We start from the raw sequence: 22405 nt of genomic DNA on the forward strand, positions 1-22405 counted from the left end.
TCCTTTTATTAATTTTAGGTTTGTATGTTTTTTTTATTTTTTATTTTTGCTATGTTTATATAAAAATTTAATTTAAAATCATATTTATATTAAATTTTTAGTTTGACGTAAATGTATAAATTCTTATTACATTCATGATATGCTTCATTGTGGATATAATTAATATTTTATAATCATGGAAAAATCGACAGATATATTTTCATGGACTTATGACTTACAGTGCCCACCAACAATATTCAATAATGTAGTGAAGAAAACGTTTGTATAATTTTATACATTATTTCATTATTGCATGGTATAAATGATATTAATTGCATGATAACTATATGTTTTAAATATTAGTTATATATTCTGTGTGATAGATTATATTCAGGTCTTGTTGGATTCATGTGGGATGATTTATCTGATGTTATATTTAATCCCAAAAAAGCAAAGACAATACAAAAAAATATTTTACTATATCATTTAAAACAAGATAAACCTAACAAAGTTATTCAATGTATGAGAAATATATTGCAACTAAAGTTGAATAAAAATGATATAAAAAATCAAATATCTAAGTTAGAAAAAGAATATGAAGAACAAGATTTTGCAGTTAGACAGAAAGGTATGTTATTAATGAAAATACAATAAAGTACATATTTAATACATATTGTTGTTTAGTTCAAAAAGTACGAAATATTTCATCAAAGCGTTCTGAAAAAAGAGCAAGAAGAGATTTACTTAAGATGAAATATGATCAGACTAATACACAACTTCATGATTGTGATAATATGAAATTAGTTTATCAACATTTAATGCCAGGAATTTGTAAAGATGTAGATCATAAAGTATTAATGGAAATGTCAAATGTAGTGACAAGTCTTTGGACTAGGGCAAATAAAAGAGAGGTATATATTTGTGTACTATTTAAAATAATGATAATCATAACTGTTATTCAGATTATATTCTTATAACCTAAAGGTAAGCATGTACTCCTATAATCTATAGGTGTGGGATATAGTATCAAGTAATTTTGATCACATTGAAATACCTACATTATGGCATCATTTATACCAAAGTGTGACAAAAGCTGTAGACACATTAACTGCATCTCAAATTATGCAACCAATGGATTCAAATAATATAAACATAAATATTGGTATTACCAAAATGTATGGACATCATATTTCTATGGTTTCTAAACGATTATTGTATAATGCAAAAGCAAATAATCATCAGCGAAATGTTATGGAATTTATAGAAAAGACTGAAGTATGATAACTATTACTTAAACATTAAAAATAATTGCAGATTAAAGTTAGTTTTCATTTCAGACAGCTTCAAATAATTCTGTACGCATAAGTGAATGGTTAGCATTAGCATTAGAAGTCTACAAATTAGAAGTTGAACAAAAATATCTAATGAAAGAAGTTGAGAAAATACAAAATGATTTGCATGAAAATAATATATTTGCATCCGATTTAACAGAATTAACTTTAGAAATTCAAAACACCCGTACTGAAATTGTATGTTATTATTGTATAATTATGTGTTAGTTTTCATCTAATGTACATATATAATCGTTTTTGAATTAATTTTCAACTAATTATAGGCAAAATATATACAAGAGATACAGCAGTCATTACAGATTTTAAAATCTGCACCAATATTTATCACAAAAACAAAAGAAAAAATAAATTTGGAATTACAGAAAATAATAATGATGCGAACTGATGGTTATGATACTAAGATGTTAAAAAGTGATTTAACTACTGAATTGGATATATTTCATAATACTTTAGACCTTAATGCTTTAAGAAAAGTCATGTTAAAAGGGGAAATTGGAATTTATAGGTCAGATTACTTCTATATTATACAAGTTTATTATTGAATTTTCTACATCGAAAATAAAAAATGTAAATTAATTAATATATCATGTAAATATTCCAGATATACAAAAAGCTGCTTCAGTGAAGCTTCTATTCCAATTACTAATTCCCAACTTTCAAATATTAAGTTATATTTTCCCTGGATTCAGACACCAATATATTTTTTAATAGAGTGTTACAAGAATTTAATTTCAATGCTTCTGTATAAAAAATTCGAAACTTTGGAAGCTGAAAATAACGAGGAAAATACAAATTTATTTCATTTACCTGCATTAACATACAATGAAAATAATTATAATACAATTGATCTTTTGAAGTTATCAAAAATTATCAATACGAAAACAAGAACAGAAATTGATGAATTTAATGAACTTTTAAATGCTTGGTATGTGTATAAATTATAATTATTGGTTTTATAATTACAATTACAGATATTAATTGATTTATTACTAATAGGGTGAATCAACCAGTTCAAAAGGTAATGGAAATTATTGAAAAAACTGTAGATGATATATCTTTTTCGGAATGGATTGAACGCTATGATTTATTATTATATATGTTGCACAATTCTACATTGTATTATGTTCATAAATAAATCGTATTGTTTGTAATAAAGCATTTTTATGGCATAAAACAATAATATATAATGATATAATATTTATGTACATAAATTTCTGACAGTAAATTTTATAATATTGAAAATATATATATTTTTTATATTGCGTAAAAAGATATTTATTTCATAAAAATTCTTTGAATGAAATTCATATATAGACATGTAAGGTGTCCCATTTAAATTGAACATATATTTTCGTTGATATTGAAAATAAAAAAAAATAACTAAAGAGAGTTTAGATAACTGTAAAGTGTATATCTAATCATGATAAATAAAGTCCTCTCAAGATTATCTTGAATATTATTTTAAGGTTATCGACATTTTTTGCATATATTAATAATTTTAACAATATTTATACAATATTTTAGTTACTGTCATCAGTAATTTTTTATTACCCTAGTATGTACGAAATATTTGCCAAAACAATGATGGCGGGCTTTTATAGTTGTAGCACAATTTCTATAAGAAACGTGTTTGAGTAGTTTGCGAATTCAGTATAATAATAATTACGATTTTATACTTTTATAATAAAAGAATTTAATTTATTGTAAGATAAAATGCTATCAACTGTTTTGAAGGCTGTATTTGGTTATGATGACTTTAAAAGTGATATACAAAAACGAGCAACCACTGCTATATACAAAGGTTAAATATTTATTAATGTCATTTGCAGCAAATAAATATGTAGTTTATTTATTTATTTGTACACACTGAAAAGTCTTTTTCACTTTTAGTATTTTTAAACAGATTAATATTAAATATTTCTAGGCCAACAAGATGTATTTGTATGCATGCCAACTGGATCTGGCAAATCACTTTGTTTTCAATTACCAGCTTTAATGAAAGAAGATAAAGTTACAATTGTTTTTTCTCCATTATTAGCTCTAATGAAAGTATGTATATATACCTATATTAAAATATTCATTGTATACAAAACATGTACATAGTAAAAAAAAATATGAATTATATAATATTAATTTATTATTATAGAATCAAGTAGACTTTTTAATTAGTAAAAAAATTAATGCAAACTCATTGAACTCAAACACAACTACTAAGGAAAGAAATGCAATAATGAAAGATTTGACATCCAATTATCCAAAGATCAAATTGTTATATGTTACTCCTGAAATGGGAGCACAACAGCATTTTCAAGTACATCATTCATTTATAATTATATATATTGTAATGAATATTGTGTAACTGTTGAAATTATTTTTCTATAGGACATAATAATAAAATTAAGGAAAGCAAAAGCATTATCTTATTTTGTTGTTGATGAAGCTCATTGTTTGAGTCAATGGGGTCACGATTTTAGGCCTAGTTATAGACAATTAGGAATATTTAAAAAATTATGTCCCAATATTCCAATAATTGCATTAACAGCTACTGCTGCAAAAGAAGTAAGTATCTTACAAATTTGAAGTATTGACAATAATTTGAAATATAATTACCATCAAATTTATCTTTGTAGGTAAAAGATGATATACTCCAGTGCTTAAATATGAAAAATCCAGCAATATTCTCAGTTCCTGTTTTTCGTTCCAATCTTTTTTATGATGTGTGGTTTTTGGAAATATTGGATAAGCCCTTTGATCATTTAAAAAATTTTATTATAGAAACTCTTGGTTCTCAAGACAAATCTATTCCCAAAGTAAGTCATGGTGTATAATAAATCAGTATGTGTATCTATGTGTATATGTAATGTACTAAGTTAAACAAAAAAAAAAAATAATTATAGGTCAAAAGAAGTTGTGGCATTATTTATTGTAGAAAAAAAGAAGCAACTGAAGTAATTGCACATAAATTGTCCAGTTTTGGTATACCTACTTTAGCATACCATGCAGGTATATATTATGTTAAATATTTATGAAAATAGTAATAATAGAGTGAACAGTAAAATATAAACAATTATTTCCACAGGTTTAAAAAATCAGGAACGTAATGAAGTTCAAAATAAATGGACATCTGGTGATGTACCTGTTATTGCAGCAACATGTAGTTTTGGAATGGGTGTGGATAAAGGATCTGTTAGGTAAATTACTTTATTTCATAGGAAGTGTATATCATTTTTATTGATATTTCATTGTTATAACATAATTTTATATATAGATTTGTAGTACATTGGACAATTCCTCAAAATATAGCAGCATATTATCAAGAATCTGGTAGAGCTGGCAGGGATGGTCAACCAGCATTTTGTAGAATTTATTTTAGTAATGAAGAATATGCACCTATTGCATTTCTTATTAAAGAAGAAATAACGAAAAAAGATTCAGAGCTTGTAAAATTAAGATGGAAAAATTTTGAGAAAACTGTTTCTTATTGTCTTGAAACGAAGTAAGAAATATTATATGTTTTATAAATATTTTTTTTTTTAATAAATATATGTTTAATACATTCCATAGATGTAGACATGCAGTATTCTCTAAGTATTTTGGAGATAGTCCACCATTATGCAAGGATAGGTGTGATGTATGTAAAGACAAAAATATTGTCCAGTCAAGGATATCCCAATTTGAATTGTCTCAAACTACATCACGAGTATCTCAAACTAAATCTAATAATAATTTAAATGGCATTGCTTTACCAAAGTATGATCATGAGTGAGTAATATATCTTATAAATATAATTTCATACATTTTTTATGAAACTGTAATTATCTCAGCCTTAATAATTTTAATATACAGTGAAAATGAATATGAAGAAAAATTAGTTTCAAGAGAAAAGCTCTTAGCTGAAGATAAACGAGAAGTTCAAGAATTAATTGAAAAACAATTTGCTATTCGAAGAAATAATAAAAACAACGAGGTAAATATATATAAAAGCTAAGTTTATATATTATTTTAATATTTATTCAATCATTATGCTATTTCAGTTAAAAAAACAAAATCGTGAAGATGCAAAAAAATCTCATGTTCGCGCAGCGGAAAGTACTGACGTAAAAATAAAGGGATTAGCTGTTCAAGTTCGTGAACATTTTTATATTCAATTAAAATCAGCATTACTGGATAATTATGAGAAGAATTTTTCTGAATCTGAAGGACAGATTCAGGAGGCTGATATACATAACATAGCATACGAACTTGAATATAAAGTGTTATGCAATAGTAAAATTGCAAATAAATATAAATTTGATATGTCTAAATTGGTATGTAATTTAGTATTTTCTACCCATATAATAGTTCAGTAACTTGAATTGAATTTTTTGATAAATACAGATTTCTTTGGTACGAAAATGTACCAGTACTAACACATTGCATGAATATTTACGTGATTTTAATGCAACTAATAAACAGAAGGTGCAATCAGAATATTGTAACGAGTATAGCAATAAAGAGGAAGAAAATAATAGTTATTTAATACAAGATATAGAAGATCGAAGTATGTTAGATAAACAAACAAATAAGAATATGTCGTGCCCTACATTTAAGACTGCTTTAGAACTTAAAAAGAATGAACAATTATTGGAAAATAAATCTAACAACAATAATAAGAAATATACATTAAAAGCAAGCACTTTACAAGATGATAATGATGCCATTAACATGAGAGAACCAAAACATAATATCAATAAAAATTCTTTCCTCTTTTTTGAACATAGTGCTGCTGAAAAAAGTAATGGTGTAAAAGAATATAGTAGAAAAATTAATGAAAAAGATAAAGTTACTGATTTTCAAATATCAAGTGGTTTCACTTGTGCACGAAAAATTCATGAGGAAAATGAAATGGTATTATGCAATAAAAAACCACAAAAGTCTTTGAAGGAGCCTGGAAAAAAAAATTCCAAAAACAAAAAAGAGTCTCCTACAAAGAAATCAGTTTATGAACAAATTTTACAATCTGCAAAATCGAATCCCATTGTTACAGTTGCGGAAAATAACGATAGTACAAATATTAAGGTTTCAATAGAATCAAAACACCAAAGTAAAAGAAAGCATAGAAATGTAGATCTATTTAAAAATAATTCAGATATGGAATTAAATAAAAAGGTGAAACTTAATGAAGAGAAATTTCCTATAATTAATGTGAAAGAAGATACTACTATTAATGAATTTAGTGTAAATGAGACTTTTGTTAATAAAAATAATAAAATTGATAATGATAATATTGAAACTCAGGATGTTAAAAATAAAAAAGTATACACAATAATAAAAGATATGGTAAAAGAAGAAAAATCTAAAGAAAAAACTACAGTAACTGAACATACAGAAACAAAAAAATTATTAGAAGGAAAATGTGATAAAAAGACTCGTCTGAAACATCATATAGGAAAAGATAAAAAGATACTTGTAACTGCTGATAAAGCTACTCAGTTTAAGACTGTAGAAATTTTAAAATCATATTTAATGAAATATTATCCATCTGAACGTATTCCTGATCGAACGACATTTTCAAAAACATGTAGGGAGATGCATCATACCCTACTTGCTCAAAAAATATTTGGTAAAGTATAATTTTAAAAAATTTTTAAATCATATTATTCAACTTGAATTAATAAGTAATTGTTTCAGATAAAGAGGGAATACAGAAATTTGTTCTGAAATATATGACACAAAATTAATGTTTTTTTTTTTTATCAAAAGTGTTTATTTGAGAATAATATAATAACCATTAAGCAAAAAAATTGTGTATATATATATGTATAAACATGGAATCATAAGTTGATTTAGGAATCTAATTTATTCATTATGTTAAACAAACTATTTTATATCTCAGCGATCATTGATAATTAAGTACAAACATATAGATTAAAGCACGAAATTTTGAAATATAATTATTGCTTTTTTTATTAGAAATTTTTATACCTGAAAATGTATCTCATTATTTATATATATCTAGAATTAAAAGTTCAATCTGTAATTAAGTGTATTATGTTTCATATACGTATATATGAAAATTTTATACAATATGGTTTATAATTTTATTTAGTACCCAATATATTATAATATTAACCTTATTTTTAATTTGCTTTTTATGATTTGAACAAAACACAAATTTATTAAATATTCTTTACTTTTTAATAGAAAAATAACCAATTTTGTTATAAACATTATTTATTGAGCAATTCTTATAAATACTTATATTATAATCATTTCATTGGCAAGAATTACAGTATTTGTGTAAGGAATATAATAATTGTTTGTATATATTATATAGAATATAGAACTGAAGGAAACAGAACTCATATATACAATTAGCTAAAGGTGTATTTTATATTTTTGTTTAGTTAAATATTAAGAAAATACGTTTTATAGGAACATATTTATTTGCATATTATAAGAATACTGTTTCCTTAGTTAACTACAGCTATTAATTAAATTTATAGTTAAGGCAAGACTGGTGAAATTTAAAAAAAAAATTCTTAGCTAATAATTTATAAATTAAAGAGTTCCAACATACATTTTTCTTTTTTATGTTAGCACATAATATTTTCTACAAATTTTATGATTTTTCTTCTCTGTCTACAATTATTTATAAATCCTTTAATTCTGATATTACTCTGTATGTCATATGGAGATTCTCAAAACTCATAACCAATGAAAATACTACATAAATTGAAAATTAAAAATTAATATTCTATGTACAATATTTACAGATAGAAAATTGATACAAATAATCTAATATAAGAACGTAATTATGCCTAAAAAAATAATTTAATTCTAAGTTTACAATTATAAGCTTTCTTTAGAATACAAATTTTTCATATTAAAAATAACTAGTTCATTTACTCAAAATTAACGGAAAAATGTGAAATTACGGAATAAATACATTCTTGACAGATTTTCATTATTAGATACAAATATGTAGAATTATATCTTATAATGAAGTTATCTAATTGCATTAAAACTTCTAGTATCATAGATAATACAAAAAAGATTGTAAAATATAACCATAACATACTTCAAAATTTTCTATATGATATAATACTTTTAACAGCCCTATTTAATATACATAATAACTTATCAATTATTAAGAATATATTATTATGGTACTAATAAATATTAAACGAAGTAAACCATAACTACAGAAAGTTCATCCCCGTTACCGTTTTTCTAAATCTATATTTTAATTTCAATTACAAACGGTGCAATTCAAAATTGTTATTTTTTATTATATTACATTCATTTTACTCGTAACACAATTAGGTATCAACTGTTTCGTGCTTTTGTTTTGATTTAAATCTACTATAAATCACTTAATCACTATACCAGTCTATAATATCAGTCTTAATGCAATCAATCATTTATATAAAATTGTGTAAATGATTATTGAATCCTCTTTTTCGTTCTCTTTTCTCTTGAAACGCACAAACCTTTGTGTGAATTTTATAACTAAAATAAAAATTTAAGCTTCCACTATTATAAAAAACTGTTTAAACAAAATTTTTTTAATAACAATACATTTTGTATATGTACGTGGTAATAGAAACATCATTGTTCCTGAATTAGCACCGTTTGCATTGACATATATACATTAGTCAGAAAATTTAGCGTAAGATGTCACTGCTTACCATGTTATAATTGCACTCGAATACAATTCATGTTAAATGAAATATGAAATTGTATACTTATTCTATAATTAGAATCCAATTATAATAGATAAATTGAATTTAAATTTGATCGTATTATTGCCGATCAGGTTTAAAAATATTTAAGATAAATACTCTCAGATTCTAAGAGTACTTTCTTACCTATCGATATAGATTTCGACTTTTTGTTCGTATCGATTGCGATATTACGAAATCTAAAACGATCCGTTGAGCTTCATTACTTTTGAGTGTTAGTTTTACGTGGAAAATAGCCTCTATCTAGAGTTCTAATCGTGCATTAATAGTCACACAATTTCTTGTTTTAAAGACGATACTTCCGTATTCCCTTCAGATATTGTATTCATATCCTTAGATTCGATTAATGAACTATAGTAAGTGTCCATTTCGTTAATCTTATGCGATATTTGCCTATTGTTAAAAAGTTGCAATTTTTTGTTTTGTATTCCAGAATCCAACCATTGTCGAGGTAATATTGATCCTTTTGGCTTGTACAAAAAGATCTTGTGAACTCCAAGAGCTACAAGTACAATGCTAACGATGAACAAGGAATAAATCAGGACATCTTGAAGAACTGGTAAGAAATTTAAGTAAAACCAGAAACGAATTAACATCGATGTTGGCAATTCATTCATTCCCTAAAAAAAATAAAATATTTTGAAAATTAGATACTTCTTGGAATAAAATTTATTATATTTACTTAATTTAATCGCAATTCGATTTATTTCTGTACTTACGATTTCAAACCACAGCAACGGTAAAACAAGATTTTCGAATTTTTCTACTGCAGACACATATCCGATATTCTGTAAAGCCATATTGATTTGGAAACGGAAGGCAAGTTTTACCGGTAGACCTGATTTTGGTTGTACATAGGCAAAAGATTCGTGAAGATCACGCCTTGGATTCAAGCCTTCGACAGCTTCCAAAATGGTTGGATCGGCCTTATAGAAGTGTGGATATGAAAGTGCGATGGGAAATCCTGCATGATCGTAAAGGTAAGTGACCAACGTGAATGTACACAATTTCTTTCTCTAATATATCAATAATGATTATTGATATATTATTGTATAATTTATTTATGTGTATTACTTATGTGCTCTATGTCATTTTTAGTATCCCATTAATATGGAATATCGATGTTACTTTTATGGTTTAAATTATCTTACCGTAATAGCAATCGGTGACATCAATTAAACCAGCTTTTAAGCAGTATCCATGCCGACAGAAACACTTGTTCTCTGGGTTATGGACGCCATTATCCAATATGTTTTCGACGAATTTGTATTCGTAGGTGTGCAGCCCTTTTATGAATGTCTCTCCAGTTCGAGTCTGCAAAATTATATTTCAATTTCGTTTACTATATCTTTTGGTAATAAATATTTTAGAATATTTTATATACTATTTATTGCATCGTTGGCGTACAACTTTCTTGCAATATTTCATATGGATCGCTATTTTAAAATTGATAATCGAAGATTGGCGATTATTAATGGTAATTCATAATAGTACTAGGACTTCTCGAGATATTACAAAATCGTTTGAATACGCAATTCTTTGGTGCTTGGTACGTGGTATGTACTAAAGTACAACGTACCATGTAGGCACTGCGACAGAGACTCTTCCTAAAGAATAATATTGTATCGTTTGGCTGAATGAAACTCGGAAACTTTGCTCCATCACTGGCCCCGTTCACATTCGCACACTTTCCTGTCCATTGCGGCAGATTTACATTGCCATTAAACTTTTCAATTAGTCCTGTGCGATGTATGTCATTTTTGCCGGTGTAAACGGTTACATAGTCGCCATCAAAGTCGTACATCTGTGTGTAAAAAGAAGCCATATTAAAATCTCGATAATATGCAAATATATAGTTGAGATTCAATCCGAGGTAGCAAATTTGAGTAGTTTGCCTTACACTTTTTGAAGATATTTTGTGAGAATTTTGTTATGAAATTAAAAAAGAAGAACGAAAGTAGAGATATTTTATTTTTGGGTTGATTGCGATTAACTCTTCAACGCGATTTTGCAGTTTTTGGAAGAATTAAGCTGATGAAGTTATGGAATTGACACTCACTCTATCAATGAGACCCAGCTTATCGAATTTGATCCAAGATGGCATTATTTTATTGCCAACAGTAACAAGAGTGGATTTGTAACCGAACATGAATTCCTTAGCAGTCATCTTGACCAAAGGACGAGAATCCGTTTGACTAACGAGGAAAGTTAGTCCCAATCTAGTAAAATATGCAGAATTCCTCATTACATTTGTAATACTCTGAAACAGAAAGGAAAAGTTATTTTATAGCTGTGTGTATTTATCTCATTACATTAAGATACTAGAAGATAAACAGAAACATATTTCTTCGTTATTTGTTTTCGAAGCGAATTTCTTTCTTTCTCGTCTATTTTTGATTGATGGCCGCGTAAATACATATAGGAGCACCTGCCATTCAAGTCTGCGCTACTTATTAATTAACGTCATTTTCTTTTCTCCTATTTGCAGACTTGTCGATTTTCGAATCGCGACATAATTCATTTTCTTTGTTATGCAGTACTATATACCGTGGCCGACGTGTGCTACAATTAATTAGCGATAATTCATTGTCACTAAACATTAAAGAAAACCATTGTTCATTTCTGTATCTTGTCGTAATTGACTTCATTATACCGTTTCGTTTTGCCATTCTATCGATCATCTATCGTTCTCCATTCAGATGCGAACAAAGCGACTCACAGAGTTTCAGTGATCTCCATTTTCTGCCTGAAAGTTCATTGACGCCCGTTGTAATTAGCTACTGCCGTTTACCAATGTACACTGCCAGTGGATCTTGTACGCTTTCAGTCAACATCCTCGTTAGCCACATAGATATGCATGCATGCGCGTCGGTACAAGTGTTATATAAGGATGCTCTTTGACGAATTGTGTCTTGTTGTATTTCGATCGTCTTGAACAATTATTGCGATGTTTTTACGAAGAAATTCCATTTTCGATTTCATCTCCATTCTCCAAGGATTCTTTCACTTAACAACTACCACAACACTTTAGACAGTTTCCTCGTCTTTTAAAGTGACTATTGTAAAGAGTAAATTTGTTCTTCTTTAAATCGTGAAATAATTTTTCAATTTCCGATTTTCGATGTTCTCTCCTTTTAATATTTCTCAGGATACGAGGTATATAATTTAGATTTAAATACTATGTAGTGTTAATTTGTTGACTGGTATCCTTTTTCTTTCATAATATTGATTAGTTGCCTATGTTGTTCAAACACTCTTTTAGTTGACAATGTTCATTTCATTGTAATCATTTTAAACAATTGCACCATGATCTCACTGAGAAAGCAAGTTCCGGTCAGGGGTGACCAACGTGGCAGTCAATGTGTTAATAGATGCATATGTGCAACAACGGAAATCAATGATTAAGCGATTAAGTGGAAATGTTCGTCCATCTTTTCTACCATAATAAAAACATTCTATCTACTGGATATCTTGGCTTTGATTATAGATGTTTGTTCGCCTCCTTTCTCTTGTACGAAGTTGCAGATAAAGAAACTATCAGGACGTAATAATGGTGAAAGTAAATGATAATTGGGTTACATTTAACTTGGATTGTTCATTGGTTAATAATCATGCAATATGCATAAGTTTCTAATTGGGTGCTTTATCTTTTCCCGATTACACTCCCCTCAATGGTAGACGCAATGTTTTAATACTACACCATTCTTTATAAAGTCACCGCAGTTGGGATATGTAAGTAATCGAATTAAGTATGTTGTTATATTTCTCAGCACCGAAAGATGTATCGATGGTAATTTAAATTTAATCCTTATAGACAATTTGCGTAAATTTTTCCCCAAAAATAAGAGGGCCTAGAATGTTCAGGATTTGGCGAGGCATTTCTTGGATTCGTTAGAACTCTATGCTTTCTCACGTCGGACATGATGCACTCGTTAAGAATGTCTTCGTGCATGGAATGGAAATTTATCCTGCACGCATCGACGACCGCGGTTTTTTTTTCGAATGCAGTGCAATTCTAGGGAAGCAAAGATGTGTCAAGTGGAATAATTCGACCAGCGATATTTTTCCGCGTTTCGAGGAAATTTTCTTTCGCAAACAGCACGAATACACGTGGACGTTTCGTATACATACTTCGATCTCTAACTTTTGCATTCATTGTAACAGAATATATATCGTAATGAAATTTAATTGCATTGTTCTTCACTGAACAAACGCTTAACACCTTCGTTACTAAGAATAGATTTTCCTCGCGATAGCATTCATCTTTGAGTTTACTTTATTCTACGAGATTGTTCAGTTTCCGTCTTTAGTGTTTCCTTTATTCCTTCGATAAGTGGAAAATTAAAGAAACTAAGACGGATTAAATAGCCTTAAATGTAATAATTTTCTGATGGACCGTATTTAATTATTCTATGTAATTAATGCGTTGAAAGAAATATTTATGTATGTAGCGATGACAGATAAAAAGCAGCAGGAAAGCAACTGAACTCCGAGCATTGAACGACGATTACAAAATCAGTAATTGTAAGTAACGTGCATAATGACGATTATGAAAGCTTCTGTAGGATATTACTTTTATATTCGATTCTTCTTGTCTCCGTTTAAAAATTAATGACTTCATATTGTTCAGCAGAATGTTCCAATGTGTAGGTATCGTCAAAATATTGCTTTCTAATATTGCATGAATCTCTAATAATATTTTACTGATTGCTTTAAAAGGCACGATAAGCAAGATACGTCATATTTTCTTCAATGTTTGAAATGTCACGGTAGCCTTAGTTAATACCGCGGTTGGTAATATAATCCATAATGTTATCGAATGATCCGCAATTTTCGTTATTAGTTTTCTCCTACACATGTGCAGAATGGGAACGTAATTTTTCATTTCCGCTATTTTTTCTCGCGGTGACCCGTAACCTGCTTCATCGACAGACCTTGGATTCTCTGATTAATATCTGATTCGATTTCTACGAAGATGTCATTTGATGGAATCTGACGAATCAATTATTTAAATAACCAGTTTCTCTATTCCCACTTTACATGTCGAAAAGGCCCAATCCTCGATTTCCATTCAATGAGGTAATATTTATATACATATAAATCTGTCCTTAGGTATCTATCTTTCCTTCTATGTTACAAAGTATGTCCCTCGAATCGAATGTTTTCTTCATTCCTGTAGCCAAGTTAACATAGCGTAATTTCTTTTCAATGTGTAGAAAACGGAAGTTTGGTCGTGATACATGTAAAAGAATCGACTCCAATAAATCGTTGACCCTGTTGGCAGACGTTCAACGGTCGGAAACGAGATATCACTGTATTATCCCGTAGTTTTTTCTTATTTTACCCGACGCTGCCATTATTATCGAACGTACCTCGATAATTTTTTTGAAAAAAATCGTACTTATATTGATCGAAAATTTCAAAGTAAATACATCGAATCGACCTTCTTTCGATGATCTTTGTCTTTTTACGTAAGAATGCAAAAAAACAATACAGTTATTCGAGTAAATTATCAATGATGAATGAGTAACTTGTTTGGTAATAAGTTGAATCATAAATATGAGGTTATAAAACTAAAGGAAGAGACTCGAAGATGAATAAACCTTGTACATTCGTGGGGGTCAATTTATTTTCGACATGTATATGAATGCATCACTCTGGTCTCAGTAAATAAATAAACAAGTAACCTCGAAATTTAATAAATTTGTAACAAGCAACAAAATTAATTGCAGTTGATTAATTTAAGCTCGGCCATGACTGTGGTGTAGTTTAATATAATATGTGCATCGTTTATAGTTTATGTCACGCTTGAATTAGTCTGTGATTGCGATAGTGAAATAATAATACTCGATCAATTTATAGCAATCCTTGAAGTTGGTAAAAGGAAGCTAAATAACTGTAATTCAGCAAATTCTCTGGATGACATTTTACAAGGTGCTTTATAATATATTATATTATATACCTTTATGTATTCATAAGTAATTCTATTAATATTTCGTAATGATTTCTGTAAAATAATATCATTTCCTATAATTATTCAATATTCTACAACTTTTATTTGAAAACTTATAATCTATTTGAGAACCAATAAGTAATATTCTTAATGTTTTTACTAAATATCGAATTTAACAAATTTAAGAATTCGAAGCAATTGAAAATTCGAAAATTTTTAAATCTATACATTCGTGAAACGTATAAATTGAAAATTTTAAGGCGCAAGACAAAACTGATATTTAGAGAGCAATCGTATGTACTTCAGACAGTCCAAGGCAACTTTTAAATTTTCTGAGATTGTGTGCATCATGTAATAAAAACATCGAGGTCGTTCACTTAGGGAATTATCCTCGTTATGATTTAACGTGCATACATATATGTCGAGCCCGAAAAATATTACTTTCCATGAATTACGCGAAAGATTCTTATTTCTATTACAACAAAGGTAGTTTCACTTACAAGTAAGGCGATGTTCGGCAATATCAGTTCATCTTCTTCTGTTCCATTGCTCATTTCCGGTATGTACTTCAGTGGATGATTTAGCATCGCCGTCACCGTGTTGTTGTCGTTAAATTGAACGTTTCCGTGTTCAAGCGATTCTCTGAAATTTATGTGTCACAGATATCGTCCTTAAACAGGCTCTAAAAATCAATTTTTATATAGAATGGTCATATTGGAACGAAACGAGATTTCAGACAGGAATATAAATCGTTTGATTAAAATCAAATATCTCAGATAAACTCGATTAATGTATTTCGTTAAAAGGTTTCACTATTGATACCATACGTATATTACTTATGAAACGCCATTTCGTTTAAAATTCCATTTAATCCAATGATAAAATTCCAATCTTATATCTTTCGTAATTAAATCCTAAAATCTATTTAATCTGCAATTATATTTGTATTAGTTAACTCATTAATTGCTAATATTTTTCCTAAAACTTTTATACGCTTCTGTAAACTTTAATCACTCTTTAATGGACCTAATTAAGGTATCGATCTTTCATGGGTCTAAGGTACGTTCAAAGAAAATCCTCCATTCAAAGATTCACGATTCGTCTTAGCAAATTTGATCGTAATATTCTAAGCTTGACATAATTAAATCCCTTAATTTTTATTCACGCGGCCTGATTCGTAGAGTCACGCTTACCTGTAAACATAGGGGCCGACCTCTTGAAATTTCAACTTGCTTTCCTCGCCGGACAGATATTCCAGGGAATTTGTTACATTAAAGAGGTAGACCTTCAGATAAAGTTCAACGTCCGGTTTCCGCCACATTTCGAATATCTCACCGCCTGGGCTGAATATTACCTTCAGTTTGAAAAGTGAGTCGTACGGTTGGAACACAAAGAGAATGCAGCCAGTGACAAGGCCAAGGGATCCCAAAGTCATCAATATGAAAATACCTGTACAATTTTGAGAAATGGACAATCTAGATTAGACAGTTCTGTTATAATTAATTGCTTCTTTATGAGTAGGTAACTAGACTAATTAACGCGATACGCTTCATATTCGCGTGGTTATCGCGAATATACAGTGTGTAAAATAATAATAGATTTACTAATCATATTTCTATAGATACCGAATGTATCTATATTACTGAAAATCTATTATAATATTTATTTCTGCGTTGCAATATATTTTAAGCGAAATAACCCTAGGTTCAATGTAAATTTCCTCATCCTATTTCAAATTTTAATAAAATTTTTAGCAAATACAAATTTAGACTTAAAGGGATACGAGGTTTTCATATAATAGAAATTAGGAAGAAAGATATATGTTTAAGAAGACTCTCTCGCCGAGATTAGGGAACAATATCAATTTTTGTTTCGCTCGTTCGTTAAGAAATACGAGGATTTTAATTTTGAGCTTTATTTCGAGCTCTATTAAAAGAACATGCTCTTATTAGACTGAAACTTAACTCGTAAATTGTCCAGTTTACGACATCCCAGAACAATGACACCAATAACATCTAAGTGTTAAATTTCTAGCAAAATTGTTAGTTCCCTTACGTTGCGTTCTCGTCCTCTGTCGAGAAAAATGTCGAGAAAAATCATAGTTGATATGATAAAATACTTGTCCCAGTAGTTTACAGTATCGTCGTATTCTAACACGTTACCGTAAATTGGAGTTTTCTCGTTCGATCAACGATGCGTGAGATTGTGATCATTTTTATCAAAAGCGATTACAGGTAGGTGTGGCGAGTGGTAAATGCACAAACAAGTTCCACGTCGTGTGCAAGTACGTCATTTGCAGATCAAAAAAGACTTTTTATACCCTGTTTGCTAACCAATTATGTCTCTTGATCACCGTAGACAACGTAAGCAGTTATCTAGCTTTTTGCTCAGCTCGCGTTGCGTAATTTCGCGATGATCTGCTTTTTCCACTCTTTAACAGCTCGCGTTGCGTAATTTCGCTATGATCTGCTTTTTCCCCTCTTTCCCCTGCCATGTATCACGAGTAATATAGTGCTCGAAGGCCGATTTCCCAGTCACGGTCTGGTATTCCAATTTTCCTAAAAGCGTATCCGTGAAATTCGACTTATTTAGCCGTGGCTCGGAACTTCCGATTTGCTTCGAAAATATTGCGTGCCGCGAACGAACATTCGTCGATTTGCATGAGACATACTTGAAATGTTTGGGAATCTCGATTTACTCCGAAATTTTTCGTTTACGTGCGCGCGTATATGTGTTGGGCCGTACGATGAATTTTAAAAGAACACACTTCGTGCGACGAGAAAAATCTTCCGGCCTTATGCCGAGTTTAAGCTATCACGAGATCATCCTACTCCTCGCAAAAGCGATGTCTCGATCGTCGACGCGCCGACGTTTAATAGACATCTATTCGAAAATGTGTTATGCCAATGCTCTTTGTTCAATGTCACGAGATGTCTAAAGTGCATCGTGCTGATGCGGTGGAAATCGTAATATCTCAGGGCTGAGTTCGACGATCGCCCGATAGACCGAATTATATTTCCGGATAATTTAGTATCGATATTATCGATATTGGTATCGGCATTTCGCTTGATCAGGAGGAAGGATTCGAAAGATTCGATAAACGAAGGAGTCAAACAAACGTGATCCTAATTGGTGATTTACGTATTTCAATTTGTTCCTTATCCGGTGAAAAATTCTAATGAATCGTTAGTGGATGGGCTGATCGTGACATTCGACGTGGTTCTGCTGCATAATTCGCGCAGAAAAAAATACAGATGGAAACAGCTCATTGATGTACAGTAATTAAGTAGCCATTAACTTTACTCATTCGCCAAGCATTTACGTGCTGTCGCGATGTCGTTGGAATCCTTGACGGAATAAATTTATCGAGACGACATATGGCTGCGTATCGTAGGAGATTTGCAAACTTGTTATTTATCGAAGTAAATAACAAGAATTACAAAAAGCCTTGGATCGTTGGTGAGATTAGGAACGAAGGACTTTTCCGTTCTGAGTTTTTCATAAATCTCTATTCTTGCAAGATCACATTTGCTTTAACGTCTTTTTCATCTCGGAAAGCCATAGTTCCGGACGCATGCTTGGCACGCTGAAGAACGAGCTTCAGTAGAGGACGACAAATACGATCAGACAATAACTGAACAGTGCGAGTTAAATGCTAATTTCTAGCTACTGTGCAATGATCAATATTGTATCGTATGGATCTTGATCGCGTAGATACACCGTTGCATCCAATTTCTGTTACATTTTCTGCTCAATCCCGAGACGGAATTAATTGAACCGACAGTCTACGTAATTGTATTTACTGTTATTGTCTGCGGGCTACACGTTTATAGCGATTCATCGAGGAACGATAAACGTGTAACCGATAGCTTTGTTAACCGTTAAGTAATGCTTTCGTCGATCACAAGGAATACCAATGCGTCACGGAAATACAACCGCAAACATTGATTCTCGTGCGTTACCTCGCGTGAATCGTATATTTCTCTGTTACCATCGGTTGACGAATTTTTCAACGTGATGATTATACAAAAGTTTTTCATTATTTTCATATCAACGCTTTGCGAACGGAGCCATTTTTTGTCCTAGAATCGTATGGTTGAGAAACTTCGAAACGACAATTTCGAAGGATCATGTAAAAACTATAATCCTTATTTCACGTCCATAAAATTGTTCATCTTCTTCAGACGGCCATTTGTTGATTCTCGTTCGCGAAGGGTTAATTGACAACTATAGCGTGCTTTTCAATCGTTACGGCAACAAATGGCGTCTGAAGTAACTCTTAATTAGAATCGTATCATAAATCAGATCATGCAAATAAATTACAAAAAAACAGCCATCTAATTAATCCATCGTCTGATGTCTTTGGTAATATGTTATGTAATTATCGGAGAACACGTAACTGAAGCGAAAACGTCGAAGTGAAGGTGACGAGACGTGATTCCATGAGGTGTATAATTATACAGACAAAAAATAAAAAAAGGAAAAACAAATGAGTACAATTTTTCCTAGAGAAAGGAAAATTTAACGAGATGTTTCCTATACTATATCAACGCTTTGTCGAGATCACGAGTCAAGAAAAAAGAAGCTGTTAATAAGTGCTTTTACGATACTTTCAAAGAGTCACAACGAAACGAAGAATGGATAGTTTTCTGAGATCATTCGATGGAGGATAGCAACTATTCCATCGTCATCGCGCGCAATGACGAACCGGAGTTAGTTTTGACATTTCGAAGTAACAAAGCACGGAGACTTCGATGGATGAATGTTAAAATCCCGGACAGGGATCTAAGATTAGCAAACACCGTACAGGTCTATAGATTTCGTAGAAGGAGTAGTTTTGCTCTCGACTGTTGCAAGATCGCTGGCAGTGCAGCGTGATGTCGTAATAATTTTCCGGCGGTAATCGGGACGCGACTGCAAATGCGGCATCCAATAGAAAGTGCATATTTGCCCCGTGTCGCTATATATTTTATATCCACGGAATCGCGGTTCTTTTATGGATGTTTAACCGACGAAACACCCAGCTCCAGTATATGAGAGAGGAAATTACAAAATAGACGACAGGACAACGACGCCGTTTGTCCTCTTATCGCAATCTTTGGCAGAAGGTTGCAAATCGTCGCCTGGATTATCAATTTCAAGTTTCTTTATACGAGTGTGTCTTACGTGCTATTTTCTTGCAGAGCAAAGTCGCTCTAATAATTCAACCGTGTATGAATACTCAGCCAGAGACGAATTAAGGAGATCAAGAACGAGGTAATTAATCGGCATGCCAATTATGCGACAGAAGACAATGGCCGCTTCTTCGATGACTATGACGCCGATGTAATCGATGTCACACCTCGATTCGATTGACAAATGGAATAAAGACGCAACGGTATCAAAGTCGATTTCTCAATTGGTCTCTGGTCCTTCGCGTCTCGATCTATCGATTATTGTTGCACTTATCGCTAACGCGAGAGCCCCGCTCGTGTCCATTAAGCAGGTACAGCGCATTATCGGCTATCCGACGCGTGCACGTGCAACTGCACGCAATTTATCGTCAGGTTGTCTGGTTGATGACTCCCATGCCATGACTTGTCTGCGATGTGCAATGCTCCTCGAGACCGGGAGTACCCAAAGCATTGTCCGTTTAGTAGTTTATGGATCTTTTTATACCGGCCGCGACTCACGAGGTTGCATAACATAAATAAATTCGACGAAGGTACGGCACGTGCGCGCTTTTTGTATAACCTCGCACACGACGCGGCCTTTTAGGAGAAGGTGGCATCTCATCCACGGAATGTCAATTTAATCCTGTTAGCTGCATACCTGACTAATAACGAAACGTCTTGGTCGCGTGCACATGTTTCTCCTTCTTAAATTCCATTCTACGTCCATTTATCGTTATTCCTTTATCACGGTCTTCACGTTTGCTCATGCGGTCGCTGTTCGAATAGAAGATCGCGATCGTGAACGTCGCATGACTCCGGTAACTTTTTCCACTCAGTTTTTGTCTCCTTTGTACATACCTCCTTACTTCACGCGAGACTTAGAATATGCTTCTAACTTTATGTCATGATCTTGAAATTCTCAAACCGCGTGCGTTTGGTATTTATTTTCTCGTATGGATTAATAGAGATTGTCGTAAAACATGCACAAGAACATTGGTCAGGAATCTCGTTTGAACGGCACGTAGCGAAAAATAGCGACACCGAAGTAAAACGTTCAAGATATCGTTCGCGGTGTAGCAATGGCAATCGTAAAATCATAGAAAGCGGTAATTTATCCGCATGCGTAACAACGTTGTTTCGTAGTTTTGAAACACTCGTGTAATGACAGTTTACGAGAATTCATTTGCCGCGCTCTTTGCATTATTTCACAAGCGAGAAGATCGATTGAAAAATTCTTCGTTTCCTTGCCCCATGCTTTCCACCATTCATCGTTCACATTCTTCCCTCGTTCCCGCGTTCAGCTGCACCGTGCGACCTTAGCCGAGAGATTTAGCAAGACGAGCTTCTTTTGCGCGACTTAGGACCTGACTATTTTCAGCAAGCGAAAATTCGCGATTCTCTCGTCCGTTTAATTAGCATTCCGTCGGTTGTATCAAATGCCAGCAACGAAAGATCAAATTACGAAGTCTTGCTACGGCATTTTTAAGCGGGCTTGTCCCGTACGTGTACACGTGAATGGATAGGACGTACTTCGCATTCGATAAATTCGCGAGATGAAGCTAGTCGTATCGAATGGTACGATTACTGAGACGAATTAGGAAGTTTCGACCGACCGGTTTTTACACGTAGGAAATTCGTTTGTTCATAAGTTACGTGCCAGAAGAAACATAAAACGTGCAAAAAGATACGTGTATTGATCGCTCGTGAATATAATTAATATCGAAAACAGCGAATGTAGAAAGCATTTTGACGATTAAGATCCCTCGTGTTATTGGATTTCGATTGTTTAATCTTGTATCCTTTGGAAATTTGACTTTTAAATCTTGATCCCACGCGTTTCTTCCTTTATGAATTTTTAATTTCCGTCTTCGTCGTGCGTTTCAATTTTATTCATACGGATGCGTAGGCTGCGAGTGATTTAATAAGACGTCATTTATTATGCTCGAGAAGATCTACGGTTGTAAATTAATCCGAAGGCGCGAGGCATAATTGGAAGGATGAAAAGCGGGTATTCTTGACCGTTAATAATTTTTTATTTTACAACTTTGCTTTCGTCTTCCAACCCATTCGCACGATTTCCTGCATACCGATCAAGTTGGTCACCGATACTTTTCGTATTAGCTACCTTCGCTAAACCTCACAGGAAAAACGGTGGATCGCAATTGTATGTTTTGCTAGGGAACAGGTTTAACGAAGCTAGCATTTAAGTTAGAAGAAAGAGTAGCTTTTCGTTCTACAAGGGAT

At 31.5% G+C, this 22405-nt stretch overlaps 3 protein-coding genes across 4 annotated transcripts in view; 2 read left to right on the plus strand and 1 right to left on the minus strand.

The window, feature by feature from the left end:
• Positions 1-175: 175 nt before the first annotated feature.
• Positions 176-2466, plus strand: LOC108549712 (uncharacterized). The gene is made up of 8 exons (XM_017903198.1): positions 176-258; positions 363-607; positions 664-890; positions 991-1254; positions 1317-1508; positions 1595-1836; positions 1933-2256; positions 2328-2466. Exons 1-8 carry the CDS (start codon positions 176-178, stop codon positions 2464-2466), a joined length of 1716 nt encoding a protein of 571 aa, XP_017758687.1.
• A 467-nt stretch (positions 2467-2933) lies between these two features.
• On the plus strand, positions 2934-7051 carry LOC108549727 (ATP-dependent DNA helicase Q5). Its single transcript, XM_017903213.1, has 13 exons — positions 2934-3132; positions 3256-3380; positions 3478-3642; positions 3714-3890; positions 3962-4141; positions 4229-4334; positions 4411-4522; positions 4600-4827; positions 4896-5093; positions 5178-5298; positions 5366-5638; positions 5709-6933; positions 7002-7051. The coding sequence occupies exons 1-13, from the start codon at positions 3045-3047 to the stop codon at positions 7049-7051; spliced, it is 3048 nt and encodes a 1015-aa protein (XP_017758702.1). The 5' UTR covers positions 2934-3044.
• Positions 7052-8888: 1837 nt separating this feature from the next.
• Positions 8889-22405, minus strand: part of LOC108549728 (scavenger receptor class B member 1) — a 33054-nt gene continuing 19537 nt past the window's right edge. For both annotated transcript variants that reach the window (XM_017903216.1, XM_017903215.1), the window contains exons 2-8: positions 16202-16457; positions 15509-15650; positions 11115-11315; positions 10635-10859; positions 10207-10369; positions 9775-10019; positions 8889-9675 (exon numbers count right to left, since the gene is read on the minus strand). In XM_017903216.1, the coding sequence (XP_017758705.1) occupies positions 9325-9675; positions 9775-10019; positions 10207-10369; positions 10635-10859; positions 11115-11315; positions 15509-15650; positions 16202-16457 (1583 nt within the window). In that variant the 3' untranslated portion in view covers positions 8889-9324. The remainder of the gene's footprint in view (positions 9676-9774; positions 10020-10206; positions 10370-10634; positions 10860-11114; positions 11316-15508; positions 15651-16201; positions 16458-22405) is intronic.

This window comes from Eufriesea mexicana, unplaced genomic scaffold (genome assembly GCF_001483705.2).
Source record: "Eufriesea mexicana isolate 0111107269 unplaced genomic scaffold, ASM148370v2 scaffold2217, whole genome shotgun sequence".
Taxonomy (NCBI): Eukaryota; Metazoa; Arthropoda; class Insecta; order Hymenoptera; family Apidae; genus Eufriesea; species Eufriesea mexicana.